At 46.0% G+C, this 26,221-nt stretch overlaps 1 protein-coding gene across 1 annotated transcript in view; it reads right to left on the bottom strand.

Moving 5' to 3' along the window:
- Positions 1-1,298: 1,298 nt before the first annotated feature.
- jag2b (jagged canonical Notch ligand 2b) overlaps positions 1,299-26,221 on the bottom strand; it is a 38,601-nt gene continuing 13,678 nt past the window's right edge. Inside the window, exons 3-26 of the mRNA XM_053445725.1 lie at positions 23,926-23,980; positions 19,729-19,986; positions 18,849-18,909; positions 16,460-16,590; positions 15,041-15,157; positions 14,811-14,924; positions 14,588-14,701; positions 13,281-13,394; positions 12,778-12,824; positions 12,515-12,688; positions 9,836-9,998; positions 9,576-9,737; positions 8,962-9,075; positions 8,745-8,858; positions 8,335-8,448; positions 8,115-8,231; positions 7,615-7,642; positions 6,899-6,984; positions 5,841-5,954; positions 5,609-5,724; positions 4,856-5,104; positions 4,605-4,736; positions 3,939-4,089; positions 1,299-3,820 (exon numbers count right to left, since the gene is read on the bottom strand). Of these exons, the coding sequence (XP_053301700.1) occupies positions 3,294-3,820; positions 3,939-4,089; positions 4,605-4,736; positions 4,856-5,104; positions 5,609-5,724; positions 5,841-5,954; positions 6,899-6,984; positions 7,615-7,642; positions 8,115-8,231; positions 8,335-8,448; positions 8,745-8,858; positions 8,962-9,075; positions 9,576-9,737; positions 9,836-9,998; positions 12,515-12,688; positions 12,778-12,824; positions 13,281-13,394; positions 14,588-14,701; positions 14,811-14,924; positions 15,041-15,157; positions 16,460-16,590; positions 18,849-18,909; positions 19,729-19,986; positions 23,926-23,980 (3,372 nt within the window). The 3' untranslated portion in view covers positions 1,299-3,293. The remainder of the gene's footprint in view (positions 3,821-3,938; positions 4,090-4,604; positions 4,737-4,855; positions 5,105-5,608; positions 5,725-5,840; positions 5,955-6,898; positions 6,985-7,614; positions 7,643-8,114; positions 8,232-8,334; positions 8,449-8,744; positions 8,859-8,961; positions 9,076-9,575; positions 9,738-9,835; positions 9,999-12,514; positions 12,689-12,777; positions 12,825-13,280; positions 13,395-14,587; positions 14,702-14,810; positions 14,925-15,040; positions 15,158-16,459; positions 16,591-18,848; positions 18,910-19,728; positions 19,987-23,925; positions 23,981-26,221) is intronic.

Raw genomic sequence — 26,221 nt, 5'->3', positions numbered from 1 at the left:
GTCCTCAAATCAACATCTTATATCAACATCTTTGTCTTATTTCAACTATTATTTACTTCTTGCTTTACTCCTGCAATCGAATAGCAATGAAAACCTCCTCAGCAGAGATAATAAGGACAATATTCTACCATCATCCATATATAAATACATCCATAAACATGATTAGCTCCCTCTCTCTCTCTCTCTCTCCCCCTACGACTCCTCCACTTCCACAAAACTGTGTAAGTCGATCCGGCCTTTCCGACAACACACGCTCCCATTAGGCACCCATGGGAGTCGTGGGGGTGGGGGGTGGTGGTTGTGCCACCCCGCCCCCCCACTCCGCCCCAGCATCATAACATTACTCATGAAACATTCACATCTTTATGTGACCAGGACGATCAGGCCAGCTTCTCATTGGCGGAGACCGGATCGGCCCAGAACAGGAGATGCGGTTCTATTGGTGTGTGTGTGTGTGTGTGTGTGTGTGTGTGTGTGTGTGTGTGTGTGTGAGCGATGGCGGCCCGGCGAGGAGGCTGGTGAGGAGATGGGAGCGATCGATCGACCCACGTGCACGAGGGCAAGTGCTGCAGGGTTTCAAACCTCTGCTGCTAAAGACGTTAGAGGTTGAAGCTTCATCTCATTTGAAGAGTGAACACAGGAAAGTTTCTGAGAAGAGTTATCAAGTTTACAGCAGTGAACTAAATGAATCATATATATATATATATATATATATAAAATACAAGTGATGGGTTGGGTTGTTTATCAATTCTCTCTCCGCCACTTTTAGATATGACACAGTCATCAGTTCAAATTTTTGAAGACATATATTAATGAGGGCTAATGAGGAAACTACTTAGTCTCTTGAGGTTTTAGGACTGTCCTGCTCTAATATAGAGTTTTATAGATATTTGTTTTCTATATATTGTTGTATATTTCTATTTCTTCACCCCAGGTACTGCATGCTGCTCATGTGATGTCTTCTGCTGCTGTGACTTTGCAAATTTGTGGGACTGATAAAGGACTTTTTATCTTTAAATAACGTCTATATAATATGTAATAGTTATGACCCATAGGTACATTAGTAATTCATGACAACTGAATGAAGTGAGGCGGTCGAAAGCTCCGGCACAGACACATGGACCTTTATCAAACCAAATATTACAAGCGCGATGAAGATGTGTCAAAACTGCTTTAATAAATAACTGGGATGATTATTTAGAACAATTAAACATCCACTAAAAGAATGGAAACTTGTTTTTTTTCTCGCTTTGTACAAAATTAACCTACGTCCCTTGAAGAATAAAATGTATACAATATGCATTATTCAGCTTTTTAACACCAGTAGTGATGCATCTTTAATTCTTTATTTTGCCGTGTCCCATGTACAGAAAACAAACAATGGCGTTTTGAGACAAAGACGTGATATGAAAAGGGGTAAAAACTTGTGATTTAGAACTGAGTTGGTAACTTAAAACAAAAGAGAGAAAACAACATTTGCATTGTTTGCAAAATGAAATTTAACCATCAGCAAATATCGTTCCCTTCATTGACGCCTTTAAACCAAAAATGAGGATAAATGCATGATGTCCACATTTGTCCTTCTGACGTCCACACCTGTATCGCTCAAGAGACACGAGTGTGGACCGTTTCATTTGAAACTTTTCAAATCCTCCATCAGTGTTTTATTCCAGAGATCTCATGATCGTGAAGTGAGAGCAGTTGAAACACGCCACACAACTTTTTTAAAGAATGACTTTTTCCTTAATAAAGAAAACAAACCAACAACATAAAAAAGAAAAGATGACCATTGATTACACAAATAATTGCGTTACATTAAGGCACCTGCAGCTGGAGGGTTTGTGACGGGTTTAGAAATGGCTGGAAGTGTTTGTATGGAAAAGAACTATTAAAGCAAATCCTGCTCCTGAACAACCACAACCAAGGAACCGATAAAGTTAAAAAATGACTCGAGCATCAAAGGGTGAATGTTCTCAGAAGAAAGAAACCAAGGGAAATAGCAGAAGTTTTGCCCTTATATCGTTTTATTCTATGAAATGAGTGTCAATAGGAATCCAAAGAACCATCAATTATTTATTCCATTAACTAAAAAGCAGTAAAAGAGACTGTTGACGGGTCACAAAATATAAAATGCATCCCAAAATAACAAACCATTTATAAACCCTTCATAAATTCCTTCATCGGTGGTACCTCAGCGTAAAGGTTCTCTACTGTGGGACTGGATATGAAGTGTTATAAAACCTGCCTATCTTCGACTGGCATAAATAAAAGGAATGGCATTGTAGAAAAAATAAAAATAATATTAATTATAATAATAATAACAATAATAATAATAAAAATGTGTGACTTGTCTTTAAGTTACTTCAAATATACACAGCGACTCCTTAGTATTTACACATATGTACAGAGTATTCATTTCTGTTTTGATCAAATACCTTGAATGGCGTTGCTGTGAAACTGAACTCTCTAAATGTACACTTATATCCCTTTGAGATCTGAGAACGAGGAGGTCAAACTGGGCAGCGCGACTCGGAGCCTCGACACAGCTCTTAGAAAGGCACTTGCTACCATCTCAAATACTGCAGAAAATCCTCAAACGGAGCTTTCAGCCGAGACGACTGAGAGACAGGAGCAAAATAAAACAAAAAACAATGGAAGGCCACATAGTAGGCACTGGGGTTTCTGTCCCCTCTCCCCTCCAGGCCAAGTGTTTTGGTAAGGCTGGCGCATGATGGCCACGGGTGGACCAGTGGGCGAAGCCGGACAGAGACTGGGAAGTTCTCCTTCTGTTGCTGTGACGTCAACAGGACACTTCCCTCTAAGCTCTTCCTTCACCGTCCCTTTAACGTGTGTCTGAACCCACAGACACTGAACAGGAGCCCGCTGACAACTCAACTAAATCATAATCTGTAAACAAACAACAAAAAAAACTTTATACAAGTTGTTTTTTTCTCCTTTTTTCTTGATTCATCATTTCTTAAATGGTACAAATCCGTAAAACAAAAATTGCAGAGAGCTTCTTTTTTGTCTCACGCAAACAGAACGTTAACATTTCAGCTCCTTCTGTACATAATTAAAGAATATTAAGCGAACATAAGCAAAAAAGGTGGTTCACTGTGCACTAGCCTCCTGAATTAAAAAATCGTTTCAGGTGACAGTGATCGAAAACAAAGAATGGCTTCTTAAAACACAAAGCCTCTTTTTCTTTCCAAAAGTTGTCTGAAAATAAGCAGAGCTGCAGCCGAGCAGCTTCTCTCGTGTGCACATTGCATTGAGTCCTTGGTTTGAATGTCTTATACACAGTGGTCTCTGAGGCCTTTCTGACCGCTCAGGACGGCACTGACATTTTTCCAGCGGTTGTCTTTGGGGCTGTAGCCTGGGGTCCGGTGAGGCGCTTTGAGGGGGGGACCGGAGCTGTGCTGGGTACAGACCACTCCCCCACTGGACTGCACTGCAGTCTTAGAGTACTTATAAACTGGCTGCTTCCCCGCCTCCGCTCCTCCACACTCCTCCTCCTCGAGCTCAAGCTCGCCCTCCGTCTCCTCCTCCTCCTCCCCTTCATCACACGTCCGATAGGAAGGACCCATGAGCTTTTTGCGCTCCTGCTCAGCCTCCCTGTTGCTCTCCTTCAGCTCCTGCTGCTGAGCCCGACCCACGACTATCCGGAGCGGCTCCCACTGGTTGTTCACGTTGTCGTCTGAAGCTGATCGCGTGTTCCTCTCACGTTCTTTTCTCCGCTTGCGTGTCCACCAGACGCACACGATGATGCAGAAGAGGCAGAGCAGGCAGAAGACGACACAGAGTAAAGGCACCAGGTAGTCTGCGAACACAGAGAGGAAACTTAAAGAACACTGCAGAGAACATCTGTGGATTAATCAGGAACCGAAAAGGGGCCCATGACAAACCCTTGTGGGACACCTTTGTTAATTATTACTCACCCACTGAGGGGGGCATGACCTGCGTTTCCACTTTGACCTCAGTGACAGCCAGCATTATACTGCTGTTGTGTCGCCTCGACAAGGTGCCTTCTATGGCGCTGGCAACCTTCTGGATCATACTGAGGTCCTGTAGATCTTCAGGCTGGAAAGACTGAGAAACAAACCAGAGAACATGGAAGAGATTAGACCCAATAACCAGGAACTGAGCCTCTTGTTATTCTCTTCTTCACTGCAATGTGTCAAAAGAGTCCAAAGTATACACGATTAGGTTTCATTAAGAGTCTAAATAGTAAAAAGTCACCCCGAACTAAAGTGAGTCACAAAGGAATAAGTCACAGAAAGTGGAATAAAAGAAAAAGTTCATTCGTTTTCTTGTATCTTGAGACAGAAAATGAAATTAAACCTGTTTTCTAGAATTTCAAACTGTCCCTTTAAACTGATTTTGTCCATTTTACCCACACCTCCATCAAACTGACCGACAACAGGCTGTGTGAGTGAGCAATTGTAGCCAAGAGCAGCAGTTGTTTGGGTATTTGGGTCCCAACCAACTAAATGTGTGCCAGTCAGCACTGGGGAAAGGAGCTTATGACCTCCACCACAGCTGAGATGTGGTGGTTTTGAAAGATAACGCACAAAGTAAGAATTGGACAATGCACATTCACTTACTATGGCCACCTTCACAGCATCCTGGTTGGACGGAGACACGTCACAGAGCAGGAGGAGCGCGTGGTCCTTCGCCAAACTCCGGAGGCTCGACAGATACCTCAGCTCATGGCAGATGTTCTCCACAGTTGTTCCCTGCACATGCAAACAAACGCACACTGATCAGCAACGATACAAAAAAAAACAACAACAACACAACTTGAATACCACGACTGAGCATCTGAACACAGGAACCACCCTGAGACATGACTCACTGGTGGTGCTTTGTCTCTGTTGAGAACAAGTGTTATGCGGACACAGCTGTTGTCCAAGTGCCCGCTGTTGGGCTGGCACTTGGTGGTGACTTGTGGGGGCGAGGGTCCGGCGATGGAGCAGACCCCCCACTGGTGGCAGGGGGGGGAGAAGCAGGTGAGGTAGCTGTGCTTTGAACACTCGCGTCCAGCAGGGCAGGACTGCTGCTGACCTGAGGGCTGGAGCAGGCAGGGCCGACGACCACACAGCACCTGGGGACACGGGATCAGAATGTGAATTTCTATTTCCCTGCATGTGACGAGCATCATAACAACCAGCTAATGATATGAATATCTCATTTGTGGTTCTTAATGGCCATTTTCCTCTGTTACACATCGATTTGTCCAGAAAGTAGTGAGAAACTGTCCAACACAAGTGTCTTCAGAAAGTAGGTTTTGATCAAACAATCGACTCAAAGACTCAAACAAATGTTTACCATCATAAAACAAAGACAAATCTGTTAAAACTTCAAATATGACCCAGCTGGTTGTGATGTAAAGAATATTGTTATATTTTTACATACTGGAAATGTTACATGAACTAGTTTATCGATTTATTTTTGCGTTTTGTAATAGTTGTGAAATAAACAGAGAGGGAAATCAAATCCAGTTTGTGGAATTGTATCCCTGGGCACAGTCATTGGTGGTTTGTTTGACTGGAACTGGACAAAACCAAGTTAGTAAAGAACAGCAGATATTTGTTTGTGGCCCTCTTACCTTGGTACAGTCCACTTTGCCGTTGATGCAGTGACAGTTGTTGCACTCCTCCTCCCAGCGGCTGCCATGAGGAAACTGCAGCCCAGCGTAGTGACACGTCTTCCCAATACCGATGACTAGACACAAAGACACAGAGACGCATGTTTACTCTAGTGTCTCGATGATCTGAATACAAAGATATGTCTTGAATTATTAAGCCAAAGCAAATAAAAAAAAAAAAAAGGCTGTTTACACTCTTGACATCTGGCTCCTGTCCTGCCGAGCGGACAGATGCATCGGAAGCCGTTGATCTCGTCCACGCACGTGGCTCCGTAGGCACAGGGAGAGGACTGGCACTCGTTGATGTCTGTGAGGGGAAGACAACTTTGACTTTAGGACGGACAATGGACACTTTACTCTTCAAGAGCAACAGCTGAATCTGCTCCGAATGTTCAGGAAATGTCTTAGAACCAACAAATGACAGCGAGTTCATTGGAAAATGTCGGCGTTTCAAATGCTAGCATGACAGGGACCTAACCACGTCCAATGACCCCCTGCTGGTTGTGTAGGTGTATGACATGCAGGCAGATTAACCACTCGTTCAAGATTGGCCGATGCGTCTCAATAAAAACTGCAAAAATTTGACAAAAAGCCTCAAAATAGCTCGTGACCCATTTTGTCATTGATCAATTTGATGAGCCCCTGGGTCAAGACCAACAACAGCCTGGGCAAAATAAAAACCCCATAAAATGTCATATGAGGATCAAGGGGTAAATAGTGGCCATGTTTAATCATCAACCTCTCTGTTATGAGCCCGGCTCTTTGAAGGATGACGAATCGATTGTGCCGTCCGACCAACAATCTTTTGAGAGGCCGACCATTGTCCCCCAGATTTCACATGAGCACGGTTCGGGGCGAATACTCAGATTCAAGCCTGACAGCAAAGGTGAACGCTATCCGGCCCCAGACAAAGGAGCAGAGAAGAAGAATTTCAGGGTCACTGGGTAATTTGTCCTCGGTGTGTGTTTGTGTGACTGTGCGAGTATGGAGGAGGGACGACCTCTGACCCCTGAGGCGTTTAAGGACCAAGAAAAAAAGGGAGAGGGCGGCGCCCCGGTCCTGCATTTAGGTGTCAATGTGTCCATCTCCTCCTCGTCCACCCTCTCCCTTGGTTCCTTCCTCGGTCCATCCATCCTCCTCCTCCTCCTCCTCCTCACCACCACCACCACACTTGGTCCCATGACTACTTCAGGGAGTTGGGGGGGTGGGTGGTTGTATATTTGCATATAGCTCCTGGTTGTCTCTACTCACTGATTCTGCAGTCGGGACCAGCGAAACCAGGAGCACACTCGCACCGGAACCAGTTCACTCCGTCCACGCAGATAGCGCCATTGTAGCTGTGAGAGAAAAGGAAATTAAAAAAAAGCGATTAGACGAAGCTGCACAAGAGCCACATCCTCCCCTGCTGCAACAAAGCCACATCGTTTGTGTGTCTGTGTGTGTGTGTGTGTGTGTGTGTGTGTGTGTGTGTGTGTGTGTGTGTGTGGTGATGGGGGGGTGGGGGGGTCACGCGGCTCAATTCAACTCATCAATACCAGCCTCCACCTTTCAGATGCTAATAGGCGTGTCCAGTCCCTCCCCTCCTCTCATCCTGCCTCTCCTCCAGTCCTCCTCAAAGCCCCCCCCCACCCCCCACCCCCAGGTCGCACGGGAAGAATAGGACACGTACCCCCCCCCCCTTCCCTCCTCCTCCTCCTCCTCCCTGACATTCCTCCCCCCACCTGCACTCACTATACAGCCAAACCTAAAATCTCTCTCTCTCTCTCCGTCCTATTCAGTATACGAGCCCCCCCCCCCCCCCCCCTTCTCTCTTTGAGGCTTGATTTAAGCACAACTTCCACAGCTTTTAGCCCTTCACCCCCTCCTTCATGCAGGGTCTGAGTGAAGTGTGGAGAGGACGGAGGCAAGAAGATGGATTTTTTGTGTGTGTGTGTGTGTGTGTGTGTGTGGGGGTGGGTGGTACTTACCATGGATGAGGGTTGCAGTCGTTTGTATCTGTGGAAGACGAGAAACACAAGAAATGCTAAGTCAGACATTTTCTTTTTCATTTGATACAGAAACTCCAGTGTAGATTTTCATAAATATAAAAATATTTTCTAATATTCGGTCAGCTAGTGTGATATTTGAGACATTTGAGCGTCTGTCAAATCTCTCTCTGTTTGTTTGTGGCTCATGAGAAACGTTCGACTTATCGGCTTCACATTTATTAATAAACTTAAGACAACCAGCTCTGTAGCAGCAGCAGCGTCTGGGACTCAATCAATATAAATTACATAACACATATACATATAAATAAAGAAATGGCCTTAATGTCTTTTATAAAACCTATTTTAACTGCACGACAAAGGAGATTGACCATAACTGTTAGATGTCACTTCCGTTTGCAGCCTTGGAAGAACCATAAACTTCCTTGAGATCGTTAATAAGCACATGATTTCTGTGTTAGTTGTGTGTGAGAGGAACTGACTCTGGCCGCAGGTGGCTCCCTCCCAGCCGTCCTTGCAGATGCAGGTGAAGGCGTCTCCCCCCCCCACGCAGGTTCCACCATTGGAACAAGGGCTGGAGGCGCATGTGCTGTTCTTGGCTGTGGGAGGACAGAGGACAGAGGACAGAGGACAGAGGATGAGGATCTGATAGATTAAAAACATACTTTATGGTTTGATAACACATCATCCCGAAGGCCTCACCTGTGTTGCAGGTGTTCCCCCCCCACCCGGGTGGACAGGCGCAGCGGAAGGCGTCTCCGTGGTCGTAGCAGGTTCCTCCATTACTGCAGGTGGTGGCGTCGCATTGGCTCTCTCCTGGGGCGGGGGGGGAAACAAAACACTCAGATCACAGACTGCACCTCAGACTGATTATAAAGAGAGGAGACACAAGAAAGGTGCCTCCTCCATGTAAGTGGATGGGACATCGAGTGATTCATGTGATTTCAACTTCCTTTACGGTAACAGAAGCTATTTCCTGTGATCCAACACGTGGAGGTCACGCTTCAGTTGTCAAAACACACACACAGAGATATGTAGCATGTGGGAGTTTGGGGCCCGCGGCAAAGTACGAACATAAACACACACGTTAACACACAGTGGACATAACTCACGGGAATGGCAGGTCTTGCCCTTCCAGTTGTCGGCACACTCGCAGTAGAAGTCGTTCACCAGGTCCACGCAGCGGCCTCCGTTCTTGCAGGGGTTGTGTCCGCACTCGTTGACGTCTGAGGGCGAAGGGAGACGCACACGGTTAGAATATCACCAGTGTTTTATTCAGGGAGCTGAGCAGAGAGCAGAGAGCAGGTTCCGGATCAGTCATGAACTCACTGTGGTCGCAGAGTCGCCCCTCCCAGCCGTCGGGACAGAAGCACTGGAAGGAGTTCACCCCGTCGATGCAGGTTCCTCCGTTTCCACAAGGGCTGTCGATGCAGTCGTTGATGTCTAGTGGAGGGAAAGACAGAAAAATTTAATTTTTGTACAATATTTTGTCACATTTCAACCTTATAATATGTATAAAAAGCATGTAAAGTTATTTAAAACCCACTGTAATACAGTTGTAGGCAAATTAGATTATTATATTATGTTTATGTCATGTCTGTGATTCTACTTTATATCAGGAGATATGTTTAAAGCTATGTTACACTGGGAAAATGTAATGAAAACAGTTTAATATAATAATCACAAACTCTTAAAAGTCCTTGTATCTGCTTACAAAACATGATAATATGTTAGAGTTAATCTCTTATTTATATATTATTTAGATTTAAACATAACTTAAAATGACTAAGAAAAGAGGTTCAAACACTTTAAAAGCATATTTCGTGATATTTGTGTTGTTTTTGTGATAAAACATGGATGTAAGTAAACAATTCAGTAAATGACAAGAAAAATGTGTGTTTTAAAGTTCAGATGTAAAACTGGAGGTTAAAATCTGTTCGTACTCTCGTGGCAGTACAAGCCGCTGAAGCCCGGGTCGCACACGCAGGTGAAGTTCCCCCCCGGCTGGCTCTGGCATCGACCTCGCGGGCCGCAGACGTTGGAGGAGATGTGGCGCACTCCGGCCGAGTCGTTGGACGCTACAGTGACGGTGCAGCTGTCGATCGCTGCGAGGGACAAAAGACACAGATTGGTTTTAAATACTGGTCTTTAACATGAAGCAGTGGTTTTAGGATTCAGCGCAGGTCTTCCCCCCCCCCGTCACCTTGACACGGGACGGTCTTGCAGGTCTCTTTGAGCCGCTCGCAGGTTTGTCCCTCGTAGCCCTCGGGACAGGCGCAGTAGTAGTCCTGATAGATGCTGTGACACTGAGCCTGGTTCTCACAAGGGTTCGGATCACAGGCGTCAGAGGGGGACCAGCTGGGGATCTGTGGAAACCACGCAGAGACAATATTAATGTATAATTCAAAAGATGCTCATCCAAATGGCTTGTGGGTGATTATTTAGATTATTAAGTGAAGTGAAGCCAAATGAGAGCTGGAGAAAGAAGAGCTAGAGTCTGTGTGGGTGAGCGGCTCAGCTGGGAAACTAAAGGAAAGAGCAGAGGAAGCTTCAGGAACATTCCCTGAGCTCATCAAGGGGATCCACGCTTTTGGTTTCACATCTTCCTCCTGAAAGATTGTTCTGAGACGGACGCCTCGAGGAGGAGAAGGGGGGAGAGAGAGGAGGTGAGCAGGCGAGAGGACGATAACCCAACGCGAGGGCAAATATGGACTCTAGCCTGACATCACACGGAGAAAATATAATAAAGATAAATCATCGCTTGTTACCTCCACGACACAAAGAGCCGATCTAGACGCCACAGTGACATATTCTGTCTCGAGAGGTCAGAGTGAAACCCTCTGAGTTCACGTAAACAGACGCTCACAGGGTGTAAACTGTGGGGGTGCACCCCTTCACCATGTAAGGTGCTGATCGGGGGAGTCGGAGGAGAACAACTGATCTGAGGTCTCGGTTTGCTTTACCCCGACTGTCAGAGAAAGTTATTACTAATTCTTTACCACTGGTTTGTGTGTGTGGTCTGAGGACAAGTGTGTATAAATATTCACTCAGTGGGTCACAGCGACATTTTGAACAGCAGCAGGAGAAGAATCTTAGAATGTGCATTTGTGATGAACCCCAATTATATGTTATACTGTGTTTGCACAATGTATAAACTATATATATATATATATATATATATATATATATATATATATATATATATATATATATATATATATATACAGGGTTCATACACATTTTGACCAATAGATTTCCAGGACTTTTCAATGACTTTTCAATAACTTTAAACCAAATTTCCATGACCGAACATTTTGTGAAGTCTCGGTGTAAAAGCGATAAAGTGACAAAATGTAGTATATAAATATATATATTTAAATGACACAAACCCAGGTATGCCTGCTGATATTTTGAGGGTATTTCTTTAAAATCATATGAATTTTTCGAAATTCAGCGTAAAAAAAACATGAATATAACAAATTTTCATGACTTTCCAAAACTTTTGGGATTTTATTTTTTAGATGACTTTTCCAGACCTGGAAAAACACATTTTAAAATTCCATGACTTTTCCAGGTTTTCCATGACCCTAGGAGCCCTGTATATATAATGACTGTGATAGTTACTGATACCGTTTTATCAGCCAACCCTATATGGTCATAAAGGATTCATCAAATATTAAAACCTTGACTTGCTGGTGGCTCTGAATGACATGAATCTCCGAAACCAGATTTGACAGAACAACACAGGAAAGCCGAGCGGGGGGGGGGGGGAATGTGCACCGTGCCATCGCAGACATCAGAGGTGTGTAGTACGCGGGCAGAGCTCCAGCATCACCTCATTCAGGGAGGCTCATATTTATAGTGGAGATGCTAAATCAGGATCTGGCTCCTGACCAGCAATGTCCTCCATCCAGGACCCAGGAGACGCTGGTGAAGTGTCCTTTTCCTTTCACTGCTAACCTACTTTAAAAACTTCAAACACACGCCTCAAAATGTAGAAAAGGCTGCGGCGGGGGAAACCGGCATCTAACGTGTGAGTCAAAGAACACATTTGATTTATAACGGGACGCTTGAAGTGAAATAAACAATAAATAAATCAGCATTACACAAGTATTTGGCACGTTGAGTTTACAATTGACAGTTGGCTCAGGAGGGACGGGGTCAGAGCTGCTACTGCTTTTACACGTTGTTACAAGTTTCCAAAAGCCAAGTGGCTGTCAAGGAACTATTAATACGTTTCACCTTAGCAGCTGTATTGTATTTTTAAATTGTTCTGAGTAGTCTACCCCCCCCCACACACACACACACACACACACCCACACCCACACCCTGCAGATTTCTGATGATAGCATGAAGCCCAGTGGTGTGAGATTATTCCACAAACACAACACAACCTGCTGCATTTCATATAAACTGGGGTGCCTTGTTTTTACTAATTGATTAACGGGTTTGACAGAGTGACAGAAGTGTTTGAGGAGGAAGAGGAGGAAGAGGAGGAAGAGGAAGAGGAGGGGGAACTAGGCAAGTTTTAAAGAGGCATTGATCCAGATATCAAATGTTTTTCTTTCTGCTTCAGGAGCTGAGAAATCAAAGATCTCGTGAACCCTCGTGTTTTCAAACAACATGACGGTTTCACAGTGTGTTTTTCATTCTGTGGAAACTGAGAGCAGAGCAGGAATCCAACTCACAACCTCAACCCCTTACTGTATATCATCATGATGTTGTGGTTTGGATTCCCACAGTCAACCGCAGTAGAAATGCTCTACATGTCTAAAGTGTCGCTGCTTTAATCCCATTACTGCCGCCGCCGCCTCAGATACTCCCTCCCCCCCCCCGCTCCTCTCTCTCTTTACTGCTGAGACACGTGGAACCCGAGACCCACCTCACACAGCTGTCCTGCAAACTCGGGCGGGCATTCGCACACGAAGCCGTCCAGCACCGGGTGGCACTGGCCGGCGTTCTGGCACGGAGCGCTGTCGCATCTATTCCTCTGGACTTCACAGTGAGTGCCCACGAAGCCTGGAGGACACTGGCAGTGGTAACCCCGCGCGGCCTCCTGAGGAAACAGGCAGAAAGGTCAAGGGTCAAAGGGTGGAACTAAATAAGCATGCATCATATTGAAGTTGGAAATGAAATCAGCCGCACCTTGCATGTGGCTCCATTCTGGCACTGACCGCGGCAGCTGCTCACATCTGAGGAGGACGCCAACATTTCACATTCATTTTAATTGTCACAAAAACAAAAGAAAGACAAACATTTTCACGTGGGGATTAAAAAAAGGAGGCCCACGTCATCACCTCGTTAAATCATTAGGTGAAGTCTACAAAGTGGGATGTGCACAGATTGAGTCAAAGTTTGGAAAAAGGAAACAACTAGTGAGGCCAGACAGATCCTGGAGAGTGGACCTGAGCATGCAGCGGATCCAGAGAGAGAGAAACTGATCATGCAGGTTTCAGACTCCAGCGTCGGAGCTTTGGTTTCCCAAGAAATGAACTGGTTACAACATGTGTGTGTGTGGGGGGGGAAGTGACACACTTATATGTTGTGTGTCCAGGAAGAGTGAGGAAGGGGGTGGGGGGGGGGGAGTGGTCAGCTGAAGAAGAGCCAGAGGAAGAAGATGAAGTGATTCTGAGGAAGAAAATACTGACTGATGTCACAGTTCTGTCCGGACCATCCCCGAAAACAGTTGCAGTGATATCCGCCAATCAAATTTTTGCAAGCGTAAGCGTTCGCGCAGGGATTGGCTGAGCACTCATTCGTATCTGTGAAGGCAGGAAGTAGAGGGAGACCCAGTCCATCAGTAGGAACCAGCCAGGGGGGAGGGGGGGAAGACGGGAAAAAAATTAACTATAAAAGTGAAGGAATGGAAGGAATCCTTTACCCCATATATGTTATTTTAATCTAAAATACTAATATACACGTTTAGTTCTGTAGTTTCTAGAAAAATCCCTAAAATAACACAGTTCGACAGTTTGAGGAAAATCGGGTCAAATCCACTTCCTCTACATTTTTTTTATTCACACAGTACAATAGGAATGGATTCGACCAAAGAGCCTCAGAGACAAAACAGTCATTTCACTCATCACCTCTTAATGTTTTCCCAGAAAAACACACAATCAGTGGCAGTTACCGGCCGTGAGTCACCGGAACGCCGACCGGGCTGCTTCTACTGAAACACTCCATTTCTATTCAAGACTTGACAAACATGTCGGTGTGGAGCAAACCAGAGAAAAGCCCTGCTGCTTGAAGATTCAAATAGATGGGGAGGTTGGTGGTATGGTAAGGGCTGGGGGGGGGGGGGGGTAGCTCCGCGGGGAGTCCTTCTGTGCTCACTCACACACACCTGTCCTCTCTCTCTCTCTCTCTCTGTGAAACCCAACACTCCACACAAACACACACACACACACACACACACACACACACACACACACACACACACCAATCGCCAGGTAAGACAGGAGGCCAATAGCTGCCCGTAAACCGAGATCTGAGCTGGTAAGATGACACTGAACTCTTGGGATCTCTTTCCTATCTCCACACACACACACACATACAGACACACACATACAGTCACACACACACACCAACTTTGTTTACCGGTCATAATCCATTTCCTGGCTCGGTGCTGGTCACGTCCGCCTGCTGGGATGTGAGCGACATAGGAACGAGCTCCGCCGGCAGTGACTAACAAACCACCGGATGTAGACGCACTAGTAGCTGGTTAACTCATTGAGAAACAATACACAACCACACACACACACTCACTCACAGACACACACACTCTGAGCTGTGGGGTGTTGCCGGCTCATCCAGGACATTTAAAGTGTGCACTGAGGCCGTGGGGCTCAGGTCGCTGGTTTTAATCCCAGAATACAGTTAATCCAGGACAGTGAGTGTCTGCTGGGCCTCGGGGGGGAATTTACTGGTTTGAGGAACGAGGGATTTGAACACTCACCGATCTGGCAGGTCTTTCCTTCCCACTGCGGCGGGCACACACACTCGAAGCCGTCCTCCCTATCGATGCAGGTTCCCCCTCGGGCGCAAGGGCTGGACGCACACTCGTCCAAATCTGAAAAAACACACACTTTGTTAAGAACATGAACACAATGACGCAGAGCAGAGGGTGAGGAGAGAGAGAGAGAGAGAGGAGGAGACTGGAAGGAGCGAGGGCGACTCACTGTTGGCGCAGGTCGGACCCTCCCAGCCCGGCAGACACTGGCACTCGAACCCCGTGGCGACCTCGTGGCACGTGCCACCGTGGGCACAGGGGTCGGAGACACAGGCGTGTTCGGCTGAAAGAAAAAGAGGAGGGGGACACGGTCAAAATCAAAAACAGGACTCATGTTCTCATGTATTCATCTTCTTCAAATTCCTACAATAATCCAGTGTGCTCCCCCCCCCCACTCACCTATCTGACAGGTCTTGCCGGAGAAGCCCGGTGGACAGGCGCAGTGGAACTCGTCCGGCTCGGTGTTCATGCAGGTTCCTCCGTTGACACAATGGTGGCGACCGCAGTAATTCAGATCTGGAGGAGACCAGGAGAGAGACACAATGCAATTTGAACACAGATTAATATCACGACTGAATAGTTATTTTAAATATGCAGCTTACAAACCTACAAAAAACTGAAGTGACAGTGAATTCTGCCCCAAAACATGTGGATTTGATCGTGAGTGGTGATTTTAAATCCACTAAATAGTACAGTTGTATTTAAAATGCATGGTTTCCCTCATTAGCCAGGTCACATGCACCCTGTATAATAAATGAAAACTGAAAAACAAACGTATTTTGCTGTACGAGCGTCTTTTTAAACATTGCACCTCGGGACGGGAGATAAAATATAAACTCCTGCATCTACACTTCAGCGTCAGCAGCTTTGGCGTCTTCAGACTAATTGGGCCGAGCCTGTGAGACGGCTCTTTGCTCGTTCCACCATTTAACCGCTCTGCAGCCGGGAGGTTCCCAGGAAGCTTGTCAGACTTCGACAGGAAGCACAGAGCGTTCTCTCGACCACTCTGCTTCACTGCATCATGACGGAGGCTAAGAAATAACAGGAACCAGTTTCTTTCCACCTCCAGAGTGAGCTCCCCTATCCGCCTCCTGCACGCCATCCTCAGGCTGAGGGCCAGGTCACGGTACAGGCTGGTAAATAAATGAGCAGGGATCTGTCTCCACTCGGGATCTTAGGACCCGGTCTCATCCCCTGAAGAGCCCTCGGTGACAAAGGGTGGTGGTGGGGGGGGGATCGAGTGTCTGCTGCTGCTCGGATCACACAGGCCAGTAAAACTATCCAGCTGCAGAACCCAGACCTCATATGAAGGTCTCTCACTCACATATTAATGATGAGGCCGGTTTTTTACATCTAAAATACACTTTCTATAGAAGACATCAAACTCTATGGGAGAGGTTACTGTCACTTTAAAACAAGGGAGGTAATAAATTCTCATAATTGAGAAGCAGCAAAGAAGAAATGTTTATGTTAATGAGAAAAATGGCAATCGAGTTTAGAGACTATAGCTGGAGGGGAGGAGCAGGATGAAGGTGAAGACTGTGCCAGCATCTTTTACCTCATCAAACCTCATTAAATCTGATTGATCCACATTTTCGTTTACACCAAATTGCACAAACTCAGATATTATATATTATTAATATGTCAGATTTCTTTCATCCAGATCCAGGAGTTATTTCCTGGGAAATCTGGCCAAAACCCTGGATCTGCCTCAAACGTTTAATGGGTTCTTTCTTCGCCCGTGTCCCATCCCTCCACCAGGTCTCATGGAAATAAGTTCAGCAGTTTGTGCGACACTCTGACACAACTTTGTCGTACCTTTGTCACACAGCAGGCCGCCCCAGTTCCTCTCACAGTTGCACTGCCAGGGCAGGTTGCAGGTCCCGTGGACGCATCCCGGGTACAGCACACACTCATCACAGAATTGGCCCTGCCAGCCGTAGTTACACCTGTCAAACACAGATTCCAAAATAAAAACACCGTTAATCTTTTCCCCTTATTTCTTCACCTGTGGTTAAACTTTATTTTGATTGATGATTCTCCTGAAGTTTAAACGACAGATAGTCGAGTGTAAATAATGATGACAACGAGACACAGTGTTCATTTATTCATTTTCTGCAAAAGAAAAAAAGTTGAAAAGTCTCTATTGAAGGAACTTTAAAGAACAAGCTCATTATTGTTCAACAGGAGATAAAGTTTTCAGGAAATCCGTGGGAGAAGATTGATGATCTTGGTGTTTACTGTCAAAAAAAAACCATCTGCCAGCTGATATACGAGTCAGGCTCTACAAAAGGGACGTGAACCCTCGAAGGCAACATGTCCAAAAGTGGAATTGCATCTAACATTGTACCTGCTCCCTTCATCCCCCCCCCCCCCCCGTCCAGACGCCTCCTGCCGACTAATCTCGGTGGAGGGTAAGATTCCAGGGCAGGAGGGGTTAAGAATACTTCCAGCGGCTCCCAGTGCTTGTGTTGGAGTCTGGGAGCCGGGGAAGGGGCTGATGGGGGTTGGGTTGGGGGTTGGGGGTGGGGGTGGGGGGGCTGGAGACGGCAGTGTGTATACACGCCTGCAGCTTCATGACAGCAATCGGCTATTCCAAGGCTGCGGTGTCGTCGAGCCAGCTGTCTTGTCAATTGACTGCTATTTCCAGTCTCCTGCAGACGGCACCGCTGCCTCTGCCTTCAGACATCACTGCCACTCTCAGGCAGCGGGGTGGGGGGGGGGGATACTTGTCATGCTTCTTCTTCTTCCACTGCACATGATTAGCTGCTCGGGAGTCTGACAGCAATGAGGGGATAACAGCATCAGAACTCGGGAGAGGAAAACCCGAACACGTCCCTTTAAAGCTCGGGAGGAGACGTTGATATCGTGTTTACTCATGGAACACGTGCAGGTACGGGCACGATGCTGCGTTCAAGTCGGATTCCAGCATCTCGACATGTCAAAGGTTGCTAAATGTTTTTCAAAGCAGTGAAAAATGTGTTAAAAATACGCCAGAACAAGTCGAATGTGTGCTAATAAAAATCCCCCTCGATGCACAGTCGTAACACCGGGCACGTACCGGGCTTTTGTGTTTCTTTAAAAAGCCGGCGGCGAACGGGGCAAGGCCCATAAAGCCAGGAGGGAATAAAGGGAATGAAAAAGGAGACGGCAAAAGGATTTAATGCCATGTTTTTCTGGGACCTGAAGCTCCAGTGAATTCATGCCACTGCAGGAAGAGTGTTTACTGCCGCTCCTCCATTCATGTCAACCCTTTCCTGTTGACTGCAGCTTGACATTTCATGAGAAGAAGGCGCTTCCCTCCGTTGTCTGGTCCGCGAGCTGGAGCGAGGATGTAGCCGGCTGATCGAGGTCGAAGCAACAATTAAAAAAAGAAAATGTGTAACAGCTTCCTGAAGCTGGTCATCCCCTGCTGCTCCACCGGCTCCGAGCCAAAAAACCTTATTTCCCTAATAACGAGGAGGCGAGTGTCTCTTTGCATCCGGCAGGTGGGAGGAGGAGGAGGAGGTGGTGGGTGGGTGGGTGGGAAGGGTGTGGGGGGGGGCGGGGGGGTTTCCAAATGACGACGGGATGCACCACATCCTGGAAGAGCTGAGCAACGGGGCCCGTTCCGAGTGGCTTTATCTAACGCTCGTTTCCACTTTAGGGAAATGGACATAGCACGGTGGGATATTCATTTCCTCCTCTGCCCCCTGCCCTTCAAGAGAGACTGCAATGCGGATTGGGGAGTGGGGAAAAGGGGGGGGGGGGGGGCACGTTTACAGTGGTCAAATTCACACACCGTCGAGTCCCTTTCTTTCAGGCCCGAGCTGACAAGACGCTTGGTATTCAGCGGAGGACCTCGGGCGGCTAAAAATACGAGGAGGCAGGCGCGGCGCTGCCCTTTTCTTTTTGAACCGAGGCGGAGATGCCCGCGAGGGAAGGAAAGGCTGGCAGAGGGAAACGCAGCAGGCTCCGACAAGTGAAGCGTCTCGGGTTCGGCATCTGAAATCCCTCTCGCACATGAAACACGGAGGAGTGCAAGGCAAACACTGCTCCACCTTTGTTTTTACAGGAGCCGATTATCGATTTCAAAAGGAAAAAGGCAACACGAAACAATACGAGTCAAACAAAAGTGAGATGTTAGCTGAGATATTAAATCGCCCAGAAGATCCTGCAGAGAGAAAAAACTGTTTCTGCAAAAAAAAGAAAGAGTTCATATTCATACCTGCATTCCCCGGGGACAGCGCAGCCGCCATGTAACAGGTGGCATCCCTGTTTGCAGATTGCTAGAGAATAAAAAAAAAGCAAGAAGAGAGAAAGAGAGAGAATCAGCTTAAAACATGATTTTTTAAATAATCTTCTATCTTCTCTCATCAGAACGTTTCAGAAGAGAAAGGGAGGCAACGAGGTGGGAGAGGAGGAGGAGGAGGAGGAGGAGGAGGAGGAGGAGGAGGAGGAGGAGGAGGAGGAGGAGTGATGGTTTGTTTGTTTGCCGTCTTTCTAACAAGTGCAACACGACGCCAGGATTCATGGCACCCTGACCAGGGGATGGGGGGGTGGGCGGGGGGGCGGCGAGGCAACTTTATGGCCTGCATGTACAACACGACCCCCTTTCTTCTTAAAAAGCCACCTCTGCACTCCCCTCCTCTTTTCAACCTTCGACTCCCGAGGTCAGTCCGGTGATTTATAGATGCTGCCCCCCCGCCCTCCGCTCGCCCCCTCCCACTCTCTCTCCATCACCACCCACCAACTCAACAGCCGCGTTCTAACACGACTCAGGGATCAATAGCAATAATCCCTTTTGCAAAATATAGAGCAGCAACTAATGGGAAATTTTTATTGGCTAATATATTGAGCACCAAATAATCTTCAGAAGTTTATGGAGGCCAAATTGGAAAATATTGGAGATTATTGATTCTGGTCCCTGTGACATTATTCACTTGTGTAGTAAATCACATATATATTAAGGGTCTTGGGATCAATGAGTTTGGACAATTAGATTAATTATTGGTCAATCAACTTATTGATGCAAACAAGACAACATCTCAGTGTCTTCATGAGCCTCGAGTCGGGGACATGAACCGGTCCAGGCCCCGGCAGCTCACCTGTGCAGCAGTCGGGTCCCATCCAGCCGTCCAGACACACCCGGGCCCCTGAGGGCTCGCAGCGGTAGTGACCGAAGTAGTCGTCTCGAGGAACGCACAGCTTGTTGCACTTGTTGCCGTAGTAGTTGTCGTCACACCGCACCCGGATGCGGTACGTGAGGAGCGCCACGGCCCCGGGGTGCGGGATGGTCTGCCAGGGGTCACCGGGGTTCACCATGCCGGTGTGGGCGCTGCGTTCGATCAGCAGCTCCTCTTCATCTGGAACAAAGAGGATTCAGATTCAAACACAGAGCAAATTCTGACCTCGTTGACACCTGCATAATAAAGGCTACTGATAGTTATGGAGACAATTAACCGAAATTCATATATATATAGTTCTTCAACTGAATTATCCAAATTAAACTCCTCGGGACAGATTTTGAATCTCCTGAAGGGAAATTTGTGATTTATGTATAAAAAATTGATCGATAGAGATTTCGTGAAAATATCATTTTGGATTGATTGTTTCATATGAATCATTTGAATCCAACAATTAAAACAAAGTGAGAAAACAACGACAACAACAACCAATCACATCTCAGGAGACACAACTAAGCAATTAGCCCAGCCGGCTGCCTGGCAACCTCACAGTGTCTACACAACTGCATTTCCCGAAATGTGTAATTATGTCTCCGATATTGAACAGAAAGCATTTCTCACAGGAGATAATGAACCAAACATTTGAAGGGAACAGCTAAATGTTCTCAGTGACACACAGGCTCGGGCCTCCAGCAGCCACTGAGGTGATAAACATGAGTTATTACAAACACTGAGAAAGGGTCTGAAGTCTCTTTTAATCTCACGTCTCATCACGCCCCTCTCTGAAGAATGCAGTTGCATTGATATTCAGCAGACGGATGCTTTTATATCACAGTGTGTGTCTGTGTGTGTGTGTCTGTGTGGAAAGTATCCACTGAATTTTAAGTATGCAATTGAAATGCGTTGTCTGGAAATTGATCTATTTTCTGGTGACGGCTCATATCGCCTGTGATCTCTCTGCCAGGGCTCGGTCACATTTAGCCTCTCGCTCGCCGACGCCCTCATTAAACACGGGTTGAGTCCGTGTGGCTCGCTGTAAACATTAATTACATTAATATACACACATTAATATCCAAGCTGACAACACAGTGTATACAGTTGAATAGAATCTAACAGGGTGAGAAATATGAAACTCATATGGAGCCGGAGAGGAATCCTCCTACTGCTCAGTCTGTGTTCTGACGCCTAGAAATGCTTCTGCAGGTTCTTTATAATTGAGCAGATATTAAGTTATTCCAGTTTGTTAAGGCTCTGTTTTTAACGAGTTAGTCCTCGGGCTGAGTTATACAATATGAGTGTTACCGGCGAAACTGGTATTGTGGTTTATCAGAGTGGGATCGACGCTGGGGAACAATCTCTGTGGAAATAGGGGGTCTGTGATTTCCTTTTCTCCATCGCTTTGGACTGCAATGCACCATAGACATTTTGAAGTGAGGAAGCAGGGACACACACACACACACAAATGCAATGCAACACAACGCAACACACACACCTTCCTCTGCTGGGGACTGACACAATGTCAGACAGAATTAAGCAACAATAACAGAAATAACAGTTGCCAGATAGAGAACAATGGGCTCCGGGCCCAAGCCGGGCTCTGCTACCTCGGTGTCTAAACACTGAGCCCGGCCGCCCAGTCCACTCCACTTCCTGCTCGATAAACACAAGGAAAACAGCCGGGCCGCTTTTTCCTGAGAACACAGGGGGAAGGGGAGCGAGGCACACCGGAGGACATGACGCTGGAGGAGAGGAATCTCACTGACCGACCAACAGGCTCCTACGTAGGACAAGACATGAGGCTGCTGCTGACTCAGGCTAGAAAACTGGAAGAGTTCAAATCTCTCACATATACACAATGTTGTTTTATTCCACTTGTATCTCTCGTTTTGTGCAGGAAAGAAAAACCTCACGGGAGAAAGAACCGTTAAAACCTCGTGCATCTACAGCAGATTGCAGTGCATTTCAAGAATGGCAGGAAACGGCTACCTCCATCAGTCCTGAACTCATTATTCCGGATATGGTCCCACAGCTACAGCTGCCAACTTTAACAAGGGTTCCGACCTTTACAACATTCCTAGAATAGGCTCAATGTTTCAAACATGGCGATGCAGAAGGATCTGAACCGGCAGTTAAATCTGTTGGACACTCAGTTTTCAGTTGAGCCACATGAGGGAGGTTGTTGTCTCTGTAACTAAAGAGTAAAAATACCACATCTGCTGATAATGTGACTGATGGGAAACCACAAGTCAAAGAAAACTGGAGCCTTGTTTCCATTTATCTATTCTTGTCACGCAAACCAGCAGCATCCATCCAATCACATCTCTTTGCATCTATTTGAATTCTTCTCTCCAGCTACCAAATTCATCCTGAGTATCTGCCAACACAAATTCCCAGTCCGAGCCCAGTTTGGGTCTCCTTCGGAAATTTAAAATCCAATCACCTGTTTTAAAGAAACTAATTAGGATCAATATAATTTAAAGTAACATGAGCATTTTAAATATTTGCTCGTTGTGTGTTACAATATGTAGCTTTGGCCACTAGGGGTCTCTCAATCAAAAACAACAAAAGTCCTAGTTTGGCGATGAAGCCACTGCTACAGGCTGTTTGACTCACACTGGTTTTAAATTGGGAATTGCATAAACCCAGTGAATGATTTCTATTAATATAATATCTGTGTCGTGATGCATGAAAATAAAATCCGCCAAACACAAACAAGTGTGACCTGCTCGACCCGCCCTTCAGGCAAAGAGGCTTCAGCCGCTGCTGCAACTCGCTGTGACCTTTAAGGCGTTTTCTACAACAATCACATTCTCTTGTCATCTTCCTCCGAGGTTGAAAGGAGCGTTTGTTCCAGACGTTTGCTTTTCTTGAACCCGTGACATCAAGGTTGAAGTCAGCAGACAGTCTGTGACCCGAGAGCAGCCTCATGCAACTGAGTCCGATGAACTCGCTCTGCAAAAAGGTCAAATTCCAACATTTCCACGTGTAAAACTAAAATAAGGATTTTTTTTTTTAAGTGTTAAATTAGTGTTTCTTGTGTCTTGCATCCTTGAAAACATCTAGTTTGATTCTTTACAGCTATTTGGCCGGGACTGAAGTGCTTCTCGCCGACAGGAAATCAATTGGCCAAGCAGCACTTAGGTCTTACATCAACCAGAAGCATCAGAGCTAATGACTGTAAACGTACCGGAGCACTGGAGGAGCAGGAGACCACACAAGGAATGCAACGGGTCTAATAAAAGAGCCGTGATGTCAAAATCTATTTCTTCTCCATTGTCTGAACACGCGAGTGGAAATGCGTTTGATGTTATGGACAAAACAGGATGTAATGACCTCCTATAAATACGGTGCAGGTTTGGACCGGCAGTTTGGCTCAGTGTGTCAAACACCTTCATGCCGATAGGTGCGTGGAACAGAACAGGGCATTTGAGACTCGTGAAAGAAAAGCTCCCGTCTCCGCAGATCAAAGCTGCGTCCACGCAGACGTTCCAGTCCTCAGAGAGTCCTCTTCCTCCCAGACTGTGCTACTGCTCAGACGGGAAAAAGGGGATGTGTCCAGGAGTCCACCCGGCGGACACAACCCGAAGGAAAACAGGATACAGCTGCTCAGCACCGACCGCCAGAGCCAACATTGCTGAGGAGGAGGCTTGAATTCTGTAAGGAGGCGTCTCAGGGAGGCGACAGCAAAGAGTTCAGCATGTTCTCAACCTGCTACCTTACAAAGTCAACTGAGTATTCAGGAACCTTCAAAAAGGCTCATGAGATGGAATCAAAATCATCATCACGGTCCATAGCAGGTTCCAAATGAAGCCCTTGTGTCTTTGTATATTAACTCTCAAAATCACAGACGCACAATTTACAGACGTAAAGACTTATTGCAGATATTTCATTATTAATGTACAGCCTGTGTCCCCTGATAAGAAACTGAAGTGGAGAAACGCCCAAAAATGATTTTTAAAAGAGGGGCAGGGGGGTTTCAAGGGATTTTGATTTCTTTGAAGTATTGAGATTTGTGCTACAACGATAAAAATCATTGTAATAATGTGATAAAACTCAAGTTAGAGCTTTAAAGTGGAAGCCACAGCATTGACACAGATTAAATGTGAAGTTCAGACTTACTGCTTCGTGTGTCGTTGTCCCAGTCCCAGGCCTCAACAATCAACGTGTACGTCCGCTGCAGAGAAAAGACAGAAACGGTTATGATTATGATTATGATATAATATACGACAACATACCTGCAACTACAAGGCTGGAGAGTTTGTTGTTGGTTTTGTCCACCGGCTGATTTTGTTTGGCTGCAACTGTGATCTGTGAAACTTCAGCCTTCATATAGTGGGAGGTATAAACAACTGTGTCAATGTGCTACTGTAACACAACACTGCATGAGCGTGCACACACACACACACACACACAACAGAGGTATGAGGAAACTCTATAATCCTCTTTAAGAACCAAAATCAATACTTCTTCAAGATGCATCTGGTGTGAATTAATGTTATGCAGGATATCAATTAGCATAACAACAATTCTCTCAGTGAGCTCGTGAATAAGGAACATTAATTCTGCTTGCAACACATATTGTAGCTCTTCTACAAACACGCACTTACACACACACAGACACACACACTGAGCAAGAGATGATACAAAAATCGATGTCAGTTGCAACTACAGAGTCTCGTATATGCAACTTGGCCCCGGTTCCCCCGAAATGTGCTCGAGTTACACTGCCGGTGAAACCCAACGACTCAGAGACGAGGGGAGTGAGGTGAGTACGACTGGTGGACGAGGCCAAGAGAAGAGAGGAAAGGATGCGAGGGAAGTATCACACCGAGCTTCCTGGTCTAGATCCAGAGATCATCGAGTGCAAGGTGCCAGTTCCCTCTATGGTGCATGAGGCTGGGCAGATAATGGGCAGATACTGGGCACTTCTATTAATCTTATATGATTTGTAACTTGCAATATATATTAACCAACCGATCAGTAAATATTTGGTTCACAGGTGTGGTTCTTACAAAGAAGGTAAGAACCAGACGGTGTGTCCTGGGGGGTAAAGTGGTCTTACTCCAACAAGAAGGTTGCCGGTTCAAATCCCACTCTTCCCCATCTGCATGCCAAAGTGTCCTTGGCAAGATACTGAACCCCTAAATGGCCCCTCATAAATGTTGAGTGTACTAATTGTAAGTCGCTTTGGAAAAAAGCATCAGCCAAATGACATGTAATGTAAAGACCCGAAAGGTTTTATGTTCTTATCTCCCCACTGGACCCCATGGTTTCTGAAAGCCCGCCACCACCACGTTGTAGGAAAGACAAAGCCTCATCAGGTAATGGTTTCCATTAAGAAGGTGACTTTGCCAATATTAGCTTGTGTGAGATGAACTCTGCCTGGCTTTGTCCTTGGCTGTCAGACTGTGAGGTAAACCAGTGGCTATGGGGATTATCTGGTTTCACACCAAGTTATGCTTTACTGCTGAGACAGGAACTCTGCTTTAATTAAAGTGTTTTACCTTGAGATTAATTTATTAAATCATCTTTATTCCATTAATCTAGTTTTATCAATTAGTCACTGAATATTTGCTGTCAGTCAGATGTGAGGATTTTCTGCTCCGTTTTGATTTTATGCAATTTTCACATTAATATATTTGGTTTTGGATTGTTGAAGACGTCCCCTAAGCTCTGTTAAAATGTGTGTCTGTGTGTGTGTGCGGGGGGGGGGGGGGGCTATTAGGGCAGCAACTAAAGCTTTGCATTATCAATTGATCTTCCTATTATTATCCAGATTAATAATTTTTATTGTGTCAAAACTTTCCTATTATCATCCCAACAGCATCAATACTAGTTTGAGAATTAAGTACAGATTAGTTTAACTGATATCAGAAATATAACAAGTATTTTGAACTGAAACTTAATGCATATCAGTAAGTTGTGAATTGAATAATACAAGAATTCCCTGGTCTGAGTAAACAAACAAACAAACACACACACACACACACAGACACACACACACACAGAGAAACTAACCAAGCTAACCAGCATCACAGGAGTAATCTAGCTGGTGCCGCACTGCTAGGCAACCAGCTGACCTAAATAGCATTCATTACGTCAGCACCAGTGACAGTTGTAGTAGCCACAGTGTGACTGCCGTGACCTCTACTGTAAAGTCACCGGCAGGACGCCAGTCTGGGTGTGTGTGGTACAAACACACAAATTGGGGAAGTGTTGGAGGGACTTGCGGTCGCTTTGATGGAAAGAGAAATGACAGAGAGGGGGATTGGGAAATGTGTCTGTGTGTCATGTGCGTGTGTGTGTGTGTGTGTGTGCGTGCATGCGTGTGTGTGTGTGTGTGTCTGTGTTGTTGATCTGGGGGACCAACAAGCTGGTAGGCTGGTTGCTGCTGGGCTGTGGGATTAAGTAGGCT

Source organism: Pleuronectes platessa, chromosome 17 (assembly GCF_947347685.1).
Source record: "Pleuronectes platessa chromosome 17, fPlePla1.1, whole genome shotgun sequence".
Lineage (NCBI taxonomy): Eukaryota > Metazoa > Chordata > Actinopteri > Pleuronectiformes > Pleuronectidae > Pleuronectes > Pleuronectes platessa.
This window is presented reverse-complemented; position numbering and strand designations above follow the sequence as displayed.